This window comes from Botryllus schlosseri, chromosome 5 (genome assembly GCF_051294905.1).
Source record: "Botryllus schlosseri isolate E-star chromosome 5, Bs_hap1, whole genome shotgun sequence".
NCBI classification, from domain to species: Eukaryota; Metazoa; Chordata; class Ascidiacea; order Stolidobranchia; family Styelidae; genus Botryllus; species Botryllus schlosseri.
Window position 1 is genome coordinate 16061838 of NC_137240.1, and position 12967 is coordinate 16074804.

The 12967-nt window shown below is 41.1% G+C and overlaps 1 protein-coding gene across 1 annotated transcript; it reads left to right on the plus strand.

The window, feature by feature from the left end:
- Positions 1 to 2488: 2488 nt before the first annotated feature.
- LOC145439219 (solute carrier family 35 member F5-like) lies at positions 2489 to 12967 on the plus strand. The gene is made up of 11 exons (XM_080316717.1): positions 2489 to 2813; positions 3332 to 3490; positions 3554 to 3613; positions 3683 to 3788; positions 4902 to 5032; positions 5666 to 5835; positions 6611 to 6774; positions 7767 to 7926; positions 8157 to 8247; positions 8609 to 8730; positions 12495 to 12967. Exons 1-11 carry the CDS (start codon positions 2673 to 2675, stop codon positions 12559 to 12561), a joined length of 1371 nt encoding a protein of 456 aa, XP_080172843.1. The 5' UTR covers positions 2489 to 2672; the 3' UTR covers positions 12562 to 12967.

Sequence of the window (12967 nt, forward strand, 5' to 3'; positions counted from 1 at the left end):
GCTGAGGACTGGGACAATGACACCCACAGCAAGGACGATTTTCTGGTCAGAGGGTGCTGAGCTCACTGAGGCACGCAACTTCGTGGAGGATCAGGAGTGTGCAGTCCTCGACCTCGAAGGCGATCGACCAGGCGACCAGCAGACGTCGACGAAAAAGAGACACAGCCCACGTTCGATAGAGCCGGGAGCCTTATTGCAGGGTTCATCGATGGCAAAAACAAAATTGAAGTTGCCGACAATGAAAGGGTCCTGCCCAGTCTATAACACCAAGTAGTGCAACCTCGTGGGCCGTAGGAGAGAGGACACAACAAACACTTCTTACTCTTTTTGATTCTAATAATATAAACAACAATGATATGTAGGCTACTTTATTTGCGGCTCCGTGAATTGATCCACAAACACCGAGGTCGGCTGTCGATCAAGTGGACATCCGAGTAAGTACCAATTCCAATCCATGTCTTTCCGATACAAAATGGACGTCACGTCCAAGCGCATTATTGACCAGCGCTTGTCAGGAGTAAAAGGCTTGACAGATTGGAGAGTTTGAAGCCATACGACAGTTGTTCGGGCCTCTATCGGCTCGATGTTTCCCACAACTGCGACGGTCGAAGCCGATTTCTCGAAAATCAAGTGGGAGAAGGGTCTCTGAAGGGCGTTTGTCATTGATTTTGGAGGACATTCTCCAGATCAAAGACTTTGCGATGAAAGTGTTGGGAAGTTAGATCAAGATCACTGATGATGTCGATATGTTGGAGGACATGAATACATGATAATAACATACTTCCGGTGAGGTTTTCTAGTGGTATTAGGGATAAAAACACCTTCATTTCTTATTTTTAGAGATTCTCCAAAAATAAAATTTGAAAACATCCAAAACTAAGCTATTTTTGTTATTTTTGGAGAAATCCAAAAATAAACAGGCCTGCCGATGATGAAGCATTGTTTTGTTTTATTCCGCATAATTATATGTGTTCTGCTTTTCTGGCGTCATCGGTTGACGAAATAAATCTCTTTTGAGCGGATGATATAACACTACCACTGATTGTACGATTATAGATATATTTGTCAAATATAGTCTCTGAAGCATCGTGGATGTGGACTGATCGTGGACTGACGATAAGCACCTGCTACCGGGTGGCCCGGGTTCGATTCCGCGTCGTAGGTTCATCTGAGCTCCTCTTCCCCCGAGTCGCTGTTCTTGACGGCGAAAGAGCCCAGAAAAATACCCGATGAAAGAACGCAATCACAATGAATGGAAAGAGCACGAAAGAGTCGTGGGATAGAGATACCACGGAAAAAGAACTGTGACCTGTCACTAGGTCGAGGTTTATGTCAGTTTAAGAGACCGCAACTAGTCGTCCGGCATCCTCCTCTGTTCATTACATCGCATTGCGTCTTATCGCATGGTACATTGTGTGGTGTGTGTGTTGATCAGATGAAAATTTAATCTGACGACTATGATTGAATATTGACTCTGCCAGTCCAGCGGCAAATAAAAATGATATCGTAGCTTTATCATCACAACTACTTTAAGCAAGCAGTGTGCTCTTTATCTTTCAGCATCTGTAAATGAGATTTCACTGTAGATCAATGTCCACCAATTCTGAACATGCAGTATAATTCAAATAAATGACATATCACGTATCATTCTTCCCAGGGTTGTAATCAAGTCGCAAAGGCTCCGAGTCACCAGTCCATCTCACTTTTATAGTTTTGACTCGAGTCAAGTCGAGTCATTTTCAATTCACGACCGCGTCATGTCCGACTCCAAGTCATCGAGAAGTGGGATAAGTCCGAGTCATGGTATTATGGCTCGAGTCCGAGTTCAAGTCATCGTGTTGACTGCTCAATTTCCAGTCAAAGTCTTGTTAAACCCATTTATAAATCGCTGTTCGGTGATATCGCAATTAAAAGGGTCGCAACTGCATGCGTGTCGTTCGACATCCTCCAATCTATTGATTACGTCACATTGTGTCTTATCGCATTGTACATTGTGTGTGACTTGTTCAGACGAAAAATATAACCCAGCGATTAATATTATTATTGTTGTCGAATGTTTCGCATATATAATATTCTAATTTCCCTCACTTTTAGCAGCTTCTGGTCTCATTTTCAAATACCAGTACCAATAGACGAAATCTCAATGGGGTGGTTTTACAATAACTTTACAATTCTTCGAAATTACAACGAAATGTCGGTCTTGGTCGGGTCGTGTGATGACTTGGTTCGAGTCATGCGCAATGGCCGGAGTCCAAGTCTAGTCAAAACAAGTCGAGTCGATACATTTCCGTATTTTGAGAAAATGACTCGAGTCAAGTCGAGTCCTCAGAAAATCGTCACTCGAGTTTGATTCGAGTTGAATCATGACTTGAGTCAGTACAACCCTCATTCTTTCTATCAAGGCAACAAGCACCTGAAATTTCAGTATACAAAGTTATTCATGCATGACGAATGTTCAGTATTTGTTGTGAAGTTGTTATTCGGTGGCATATGTTGATAATGTTACTGTGTTGTCGATGTGATTGAGTACTTCTGGTGTTTGTCGTTTGGCGCAAGCGGAGAGTTGGTACGCCTTAGGTTCTCACTCCGGAAAAAGATTTTTTGCTGTTACTGGTGTATTTTCGCACGTGCACAAAAAAGTATGTTACGTGGAAGCCTTCATTTACCGTAACATGACGACAAATGCTAGTCAACTGTCCGTTTCTGGAAGGATGGCGGACCATTCTAACCGCACAGTTGGGAAATTTTGCTTGGGGATTATATTGCTAATTGTCGTGGTCATAATCGACTGTGCCTCAGTTATTCTGTACCAGGTAAGACCAATTTCGGTTCTATCCTAATAACACTATCCTATTTCTATTTAATGAACTTCATGTAATCCAAACATGCCAAATTATGTTACTTTGTAGTTTATATGTACACTACAGTATACATTTACAGTACATTCACTGTACTGCTTGTATCTATTACTAAGCTCAATTCAATCTCAGTATCATCATTTACAATTGTCTAACGTTGTTCTTAGAGATGATAACATGAATATAATATTTTGGTTGGATCTTGGATGCGAGCTTTCTATATAATACAACGGATTAGGTCAAAAATTGGTCCAAATTAGCAATCACTTGCTTGAAAATTGTCTGACAGCTGCATTTGTGTCAGCCTCTGGCAAACACACTTGTCCTAGATATTCATATAGGCCTATGCTATCATGATATAAGGCCTATCATAAAAATTCCAAATGAGTTGAAGGCTATTTGATTATTATATGTAGGCTATATTTGTTCATGATGCTACCAATACTTTAAATAATCTTTGTTTTTATACACAGTATGTTTTCTCCGATTTGAGCTACAACAAGCCGTATTCGTCAACTTATCTGAGTATTTCCATGTTCTCCGTTTATCTCGTGGGATTCTTGATGATTAAGACTTGGAGAAAGCAGTGTTTTCGCTGTGCCTGCGACGATTATCCAGGACAATACTTGATGGTATGTCCTGTGGAGGTTTAACATTGTATTCCAGTTGTTCTCAAGTTGAATATGTTATTACAGATTGGGGAGACAGACACAGATACTGATGACGGAGTGGATTACCGATATTACCAGTCTCTCGTAAGTTGACTGAGATGAATGTGAAAATTTTTGAGTAAAAATGTGATTGTAAAAGTAATCGATTTTCAGAGTCAGCCTTCATATGTACCGACCAAATATCAGTCTGACCTGGACAGTGATGCTGAACCTCGAAGAGTAAAATTCAATGAATTGATGGAAGTTCGGCATTTAGAAGGTAATTTGGTTGTGGCTAACCATTCTGGATTGTTTGTTCCGAAAATTTCAATCATTTCACAATATTGATCATCGTTGAAACAAATCTAGAGACTTCATTGATTGCATCTTTGTCTGAAAAATATGAAGGTAGAACTGAATTTCAGATCTAATCTCGCGTACTGGTAATTGAAAGTGACATGGTGTCGTGTGCATTAGCATTAGTTGTGACCGTGGCCCTAACCAACAGGTGTATATTACAACCTGATATTTGCCCAAGCTAGAAGAGATTTTATATCTGTGATTAGTCGAGCAGTAATTTAAGCCAACTGAAATTTGTAAGGACGATCTCGAACCCATCACCTAGAAAAGCCCGGCCCAGCACTCAGCCAGTAACATACGTTGCAACTGGTATCATGGCATGCATAGATACTTAGATAGTCAGACAGACAGACTGTAAGAAATGCAGTGATGTAAGACTAAGAAATGCAGTGATAGAAGTTACTAATTCGCCAGAAGCTGTATTTGGTATGCTAGGCAATGCCTCATGTGTGTGTAAGTGAGAGAGAAAGATATGATATTCTTTTTCGCCTGCACCATCCAGATGCTTTGACGGCGGAGATGCGATACGGCCTTTATAGTAAGGTCATCTAGTCAAAGTGTAGGCTAATTGTTGGTATATCTAGATCTATTGCTATAATACGGTATCTGAAGTTTCATATTTAGTCGGTTACTTGATTGGTATGTTTTTGCAAATAATCCCTATCCAAAACTTCACCGATGATTTATGATGCATGGCCATTATCCTGTATTCTTGTAAACATGCAACTCATCTGTTGTTTGAATCAGACAACCTCAGTATGTATGACTTATTGACTCCGGTATAGGGATTATGACTGTGCATATCATGGAATCATAGTCCATATACAGCTGAATCAGTGTTCATATCAAATTGCTCCTTGCCCTGTTTTTCATATCTTTGTTGCAAAGTATTCAGACAACTGCATATCTTTTGAACACTGATGCATCATAGTGTTTGTAAATGTAGATTTTATCATGTACGGTATCATTGTGATGTATTTGTGCTTACAATAGCACAATGTTCTATCCTTCGAAATGCGCATTTATATTTTAGATACTTCTGCAGCGAGAATTGCTAGAATGCCGCATTTGGCGGCATTAAGAGCCAAGCTGTCATTACTCCGCTCGTCGCGAAACTTAAGCGTTGGTCAAATAGCGAGAATCAGCTGTGTTTTTGCACTTGTAGTAAGTATGACATTTTTGCATTTGACCTGTGTATCGGAATAAGTCCAGGTAAAAACCCTACTCAAGAATTTATTTATATCCGCAAGTTGCAACATACTCTATGAGTTTGGTTTCTTACCTCTTGTACTCCAACAGTGACTGTAGCATGGCAGACCATGTTTTATAATGATCAGCACTTATTGTATTTTTCCAAAGTATGATTTGTATTATACACCTGGTCAACATCTTTGTCAATCCTATATCTTTATAGTCCTTTAATTATGGCCGCAAAAGTGTAATATTGCTATTTTCCACCATAGCGATGCATATAAAATGAAATTCATTAAGGTAATTGCTTCCTTTGTGTTGACGTTTTAAAGTACTTTGATTCTCAAATGAGGTAGGGTCATGCACAACTCCACATTTTCCCATCTTCACTCGTCATGAATATCTCTAAATTCATTAGCAGAATATTGATTACAAGTCATTTTGAAAACCACTTTACAATGATACTGTTGGCTCCGATGGTTTGGTACATCGGTTTTTGGTGTTGACTAGAAATTTATATTCAGATCTATCATTCGGCATTATTGTCTGTAGTAACTTCCGAGTTCCGCACCCGGCACTAAATACCCTACCTGTTTTGCTTTGCAGTTTTTTGCCGGGAACGTCGCTTACGCAGAAGCGGTGATGAAGACCGACTCTACGGTGGTTGACGTCTTATCTTCCTCGTGCTCCGTATTTACACTTCTATTGTCGTCTATGTTTCCTCTGGACGACCGAGATAAGATTTCTGTCTGTAAAATATTCGCAGTTTTATTATGGTGAGTCTCATTCGCAAGCAGACGTGCTCGATATTGAAGTACTGTTCATTTAACTTGACACTGATACAGTTCATGGGATGCTCACTCTGCTTGGTTGGTTTAACAATGTGAATTATTATGAGTAGATTCACATAATTTTTAAGAGTGATATTTGCTGAGCTGTTAGGCAATATTATGGTCCGTATGTCATGACTGCGTTAAAAGTGTCGATACTACACTGCTTAGCATTGCTATTGGCTCTTTTGTGTTACTTTCTGGGAAGTGTTTGTAATTTGAATGGTCGCCACAGTCTATGGGTAAATACAAATACGCTAAACGAAGATTTACTCTTTTGAGGATACCTAAGCGTAGGTCACTGCTTTTTCTTTGTAGGTAGTGTTTCGGCCTTTGAGAGCATTGTTCATGCTTGCACTCGAATAGAATTGTACACTAATTTGACCGCGTCAGTTCACGGGCTCACTTTACATGTCAAACGTCTTACGTTGATTCACTTGTCAGGAGGGCTTGGCAAATTCATTGAAATACTGGAATCCGAGTTGACTTTAATGATTCCCACATTGACAAATTGTAAACCATTTTTGTTCAATTATAAATTGGCATTATTTACTTGGGATTGCCTAAAAGATACATCTTTTTGACCGTTAAGTCAGGATATGAGGTACACGCATGAGCGGCTCATCTTGACTCAAAGCTCAATACCCAATTCAGAAAAGAAATTTCAGACAGAAGCAGAAATTTCGTATTTTACATCAAGTGGTAATCTTCTTCGTTTCAGCATTGCTGGCGCCGTGCTCGTTTGCATTTCCGGCGGCCAGGACCCTAGTAGTACATTAGAGGCGGAAGCTTTTTGGGCAGTTTTTGGTGCATTGTGCTATGCAGTCTACGTTGTTTTGTTACGGAGGATTGCCGGGGAGAATTTGAATATTGTTATGTTTCTAGGTGAGTCAATTTCCTTCTGTGTACATTAGGGTAACATGAGCCTGTTCTGTCTCTGCGTGAGTGTTGTAGTGATCACTTTAGACAAGAAGGAATATTCAAACCTATGCAATGTCATCACTCATCAAGCCTCTGTTGGACTGTGTAGATATGATGCTACTTCTGATTGCACTGTCACAGTCATTTCAGTCCCCTTATATTCTTTTTCCTGGTTTCGCTGATAAGTATATGTGTCCGTACATGTACTGTACAATGTATATACATAGTTCAGATTCAGAGCAATCCTGTTTGGCACACTTTTTCGTTTCGTCATGTAAAGCTACCACGTTTGTCTGTAGTCATACAGTAGCCTTTGCTAGGAAGTATTCGTATGCCCGATTCGGTATCGATTCCTCATGTGCATGTGTTCGTTTACTGTTAATTAGCCATTGTCTATATTACCTTTATCCTACACCTACTGTATCATGTTTCATCTGTTCTTTCTTTGAGTATAATTTTGTCCTTAGCGGAACTTGGATACAGGTACATTATACACAATTTTATATTTGTATTGATACAGCATATTGCGTTTTCTTGTATCTAAAATCCTACTGCAGGTACTGCTATTACCGCTACCAGCGGAGGATATTTTAGTCGATGTATCCGGCTATTAGGTAGCTGTTTTCGATGGCAAATTCCGACAGTCTGATAGCTATGACCGGCTGTTTGGCATTACCCGCCGTCTAACAACACCTGTATGAAAGTAATCTTGCTATTACTGATTCCAAACATCCTTCAACGTATCAAGATGTAACATTCCCACGTATGCAGGAGGTAAATGCCATAATGATTCGGATTGGTAGTTATTTGATAGGTTTTCTGGACTGCAATGTCTGTTTTTTGCAAGCATCCAATTTCCTCATCTCTTCTGCCACTAGCTCGGTGTTGTGAAGCCAATTATTTCCATGCGATGATTAGTTGTACTTTGATATCAATATTTTTAATTATTTTCACAGCTTTCGTTGGTTTATTCACGTTTCTTCTTCTGTGGCCCGGTATGCTTATCCTCCATTACACTAAAGTGGAAACGTTCGAGTTGCCAAGCAATAAAGTTATCTTATCTTTGATTATTCACGGCCTGATCGGCACTGTCGTGGCGGAAGCGTTGTGGCTGTGGTGAGTGTTTTTGTCTGTCCTACAAGCTTTGCTTTAAACTAGCCATGGTGGATGGATAGACAATTAGACATTTCCCAGCTATATTTGCGCTGCTACGTTTTTTCGTCTTGAGCATTGCCTGTGTTCAATATAGCTACGAATTGGTTGAAGCAATTTTAATGGCACGCTTTTAGCAGGTGTAAGTTTACATAACGCGCGGGTATCGTGTAGTATTACTTCCGACTTTGCAGGGCCTGCTTTTTGACGTCACCGCTCGTCGCCACTATGGGCCTAAGCTTGAAGATACCAATCACTGTAGCGGTCGCCATTAAAGCTCACGAGGTGAGGTTTATCTCTTTATATGGGACATTACTTTTCGGCTCTGTGTATTCCGTTACTAAAAATGATAGCGTGTACTTGCCGACAGCATTGTAGTAGCAGACGATGTGAAATAGAACGCTTGCTTGTCGACAATGGCCCAGTGATGTCTGATCAAATATCAAATTCGATGTATATATGCCTTCAGTTCCGGGGGCTTTACTGCGATTAACAACAAACTAGGCCTGCAATACTTACTTTTTTGCTTGATTGGAAATCACCATTTCTACTTTTAATACTTGGCCTCCGCTGTGAATGTCAGTTGAAAGCGGGCATTATGATGACTGTGATTCGCGGCTTAATTAACTCGGTCTCGTTTCTACAGAAAGCATTTTCGTGGAGGTATTTCGTCGGCGCTATTCCGATATGTTTCTCGTTTCTGTTCGTGGCCTGTCTTACGTTTTTTGACGACCCGCAGCCTTGCTGCGTTGCCGGCCGTAAAAGAAGGTAAACCCTTGCCGAATCGTGTGGTTATGAGACTGTTCGTTTATATATAGGTGCGTGAGGGGTGAGTGTGCAGTAGGGGTGTTAAAAATGACATTTTTCTCAAATTCTACTGGATACTTGATAAAATTGTTAGGTTTCCTAATGAAAGGCTGCACATGCGCACCAATTTTGGAGCAGTTCCAACCGATGGAGGCATTGCTAACTATTATGATTTGAAATCGCAAAATTTGAACATCCATAACTTCGTTTTTACTGGTTCTAATCGAGTCAGATTCTTTGTGCATCGTTTTTTCAGACAATCTAACAATTTCATGGGGTAACCAGTTGAAATGCAAAAGATAAAATATATTTTTTTTTGATTATAAAATCCAAAACGTTTTCCCTTACAGCAATGACATTAAAGGTTGGAATTGCGTCAAAATTTGTGTGCAGTGTTTTCATATGTAATATAACAATTTTATCAAGTTGCCAGTACAATTTGAAAAAAAATTTTGAACACCCCTAGTATTCAGTGGTGGTCAGTAACTAGGTTAGTAGGTACTTCTATTTTTTCAAATTACTCAGTAAGCTTTGCCTACTTAACTATTTAGACTTGTACTTCACTTACTTGCTTTACAAAGCTGTTTTAGGATAAGTTTGCATCACTCTTATGAGTGAAACTGTCGTAACGAAGTACCGCCTGCGTGACGGTAACTGAATAAAGTATGCGAAAATTGCGCATATTTTGGTGTCATGGGTCATGCTGGCGTTAGACGCTAAGATGCACTTGACAATTTCGGAAGTAGAAACCTCCAAATCTGTCAAATCTACTTTCTAAAACTTCATTGTTGAGTATTTTCCAGTCCTTCATCTTCTACTTCCATTTGAGGTAGTTTGAACGTCCAGAAAATCGTTTCTTATACTTCAGTACTAAGACATCCTACTATATGCTTTACGAATTGTATCGTTTCGGTAACGTGGACTACACGTTTGCGTTGGTTTATTCAGTTGTAAACAGCGTGCGATTACGTACCGCGTGTCCGTTTGTAGCACGCTTCCCGTTTTCGCGCGTATTACGGCGCTTGCATACGCTATGCGTCGTGCGTACGTGTTGTCTTTCAGTCCACGGTAATTTAAGAGATTTCCTGGTTCTGCGTGGCATTTGCGTTTATTAATGAGCGTCTGTGATGCCGCTTTTCATGCGGTTTGATTACAGTCTTGTCCGGAATGGGGAAGATTTCTGCAGTGACTTTCGACGTATTGCTACCCGCGGCGCAGATATAACGTGGCGGATCGCTTTAAAAGGCGATCAAAACTGAAAATTTCGGTTGTGAGACGCGGGAATTGTTTGGAATTGCATGTGAAGGTGAAAATGGATTGCAAAAAGGCGTCGGTATTTCTCGTTTTGCTAATGTCATGCTGCAAAATGATGTTTTGGTGAAATTTGGTGTCATCATCACCATCATCAATTTATCAAAATTTTTATCAACTCAATATACACCACGCGATTGCGATAAACGGAAGAGACAGGAGGGGCCGCAACGACTTGGATTAGTCTTTCAATCAGACACCCACAATGGCCTACAGCATGTGAATAAGACGCATGCTAACCGGATTTAAGATAACACAAAAAGAAGTGACGAAAATAAATACGGCATGTGTCTGTAGGTCTGTGGTCGATATGTCGGATTGTGGTCCGGTAATCTTGCTGGCTGACTGCGTGTCTGTAACCGCCGCTACATGCACGATGCGCTGTGGATTCAGGCGTATGGGGTTTGTGTATCACACCCGGTCGACAAGAATTCTGTTTTGGCGCGGCAAAAACATCAGTCTCGGTGTGACTGAAATTTGATTTGTCATACGCATCGACTCGCGCGCATTCGCGCAATGAGTCGTTGCGGAAATAGCGATGACGGCTGGGTGTTCTGAATGTCGGTGTTTGGGTTTTCATTACATTCAACCTCGTGACGGTGTACTTCATAGTGCACGTACGCTATTGTACGTGGTCCACATAATGACGCGTGTAAACATGCCACCAGTGTTGCCTAAGTTGATTGATTAGTTGTGCAGAGTGTTGAGTCCCACTCTATGAATGCGCGCAGTAATGCTTTTCTAGGCATGTTATCACCGCATCAAGTATAAGTGCCCATTGCCCATCTTTGAACTTTTATTTTTAGGATGCAGCCAATGCTGTTTATTACCAAGCGCCTCTCGTTGCGAGTTACGAATCCATTTTGTTGTCTGTATCACTGGACTGTATCGCGCAGCGTCTGTGTCGACTGTCGATGCGAGACCAATACCTATCCTGAATTACCTTTCATTCGGCGCAATTGGTTTGGGAGAAAGTATGGTCCGAAAACAAAATAGATCAATGAAGGTCGCGTGCAGGCTCTGGCGCTGATTTTAAACATAATTATTTCGTATTAAGTATAGACTCCGCACATAACAATCAGGGCAATCGGATTTCGTCGCGAGCCTGCCGCTACTTACACTCAAGCGGTAATATTAAAGGCCACTTTCAGTTCTACTTCGCAGTTGTCACTATTCTAGGCAAAGCTAGGCCTAGATTACTTACTGTTTTACTGACTTATCTTTAATTCTACCTGAGTATAAATTTAATAAGTTACTTCGAGTTCACTCGAGTACCAACGATGACGCCTTGTCTACCACAAATATGATTATTTTCAGTACCGAGATCATCGTTGTATCTGTTGCAAATACTTGACGAGGCTGCTAGCCTGTTCCGAAAGCCTTTTAGCTCTCGTATAAAATTGGACTTGAACGAGTTGTAGGCTACTATTCAACAGTTTGGTGCAACAGTTGCAGCGTTGTGCAAGTCCAAAGTAGACCATCAACTCTATATTACGACGAGATAAAATACGTTCCATATTTCTAAATCAATTCAAAATACGAGGTTTGGTTTCTCTAATCCATTGGTTCGCAACCTTTTTGACCTCGCGGCACCCTATCAAAGGGAGAACTAGTTCACGGCACCCTAGCACTTTGAGTAACCGGAGTGGCGAGTAGCGTAGTGGCACGATACACAACTGCAACACAAATAGGTTGCGAGTTTCGACCGAGGTTGACCCGCTCTAGAATCACTTCCTCAGTGTTGGAGGTTCAAAGCAGGGATCACCAACACGCGGCCCGCGACCTGATTTCATATTTTAGAAAAACGCTGAGTAAAGCATTTTAAACTGCTGAAATTGATTTCAGTTTCAAAATATTGTCGTTGCTGTTTCAAAATACGCTATTCTCCCGTGTCCAACATCATTATTACTCACTACCTGAAATGGCTATAGAATTCCATCGAGGGAGAATCAGCTGATATGGTTGCTAAAAGTGCGGTCTATTTTGTCTCGATATTGCATTCTTGCGGCGCGCGGCCACTATGAAATTTGAAAAGTGGCCCGCGACCAGTTTTGAGTTGGCGACTCCTGATCTATAGGCTCCTCCTCACATTTGCTCCCGGCACACCTGAGCAATCCAATCGGCATATCGGTCCAGAATCACTGCTCTAGTTGATATACAAGCGTCCAACTTCTTGCATTTATAAATTGAGATAGAAAATTGTAACATACATGTATTTTGAGTACCGGCTCCTTGCTATCCCATCCGCGTAAGCCTAGAACGAAAGTGGGCCGTACGGCAGGTCAGGAATCAGCAATATGGCCTTGGTGTAAAATGATCATAGATGTCGAATCGCCATGAAATACAAAAACAGAAACCGACAGGAACGCAGCGGTTGAGAACCACTGTTTTAACTTCTGTTGACATTTCTTTAGGTCGTCGGAGATGTCCGAACAAGAGATACCGCTAACTGCCATCGGTGATCCTGCCGAGAGCTCGTGACGAAGTTATCCGATCCTATACGCTCGTATCTTGACACTGTGATGCAATGTAGGATTATATCAAAGCCTAATCTTCACCAAACTCGCAACTGTGCTTGCAGTCTCCATCATTTTTGTTCGTAGTAGTAACTACGGAAAGGTGCAGTGTGCCTAGGCTGAGTGTGCTTGCTTCCGTTTCAGAGGTAGTAATGCGGCTGCGCTGGTCACGTTATCAGTTAGTTGTTTTTACACGCAATATCTTTCATATCGAATTGCTCGTCGTATATTGTAAATCTAAGAGGAATGGAAGTGACTGAGTGATATGGTGTGCTGATGCGTCTCTGCCGTTTTTCAATTCCTGCCGATCTTCGGAATCAGTATTATTTCGCGCGTGAATACTACGCAATACAGTACCGTATGTGTGCGTA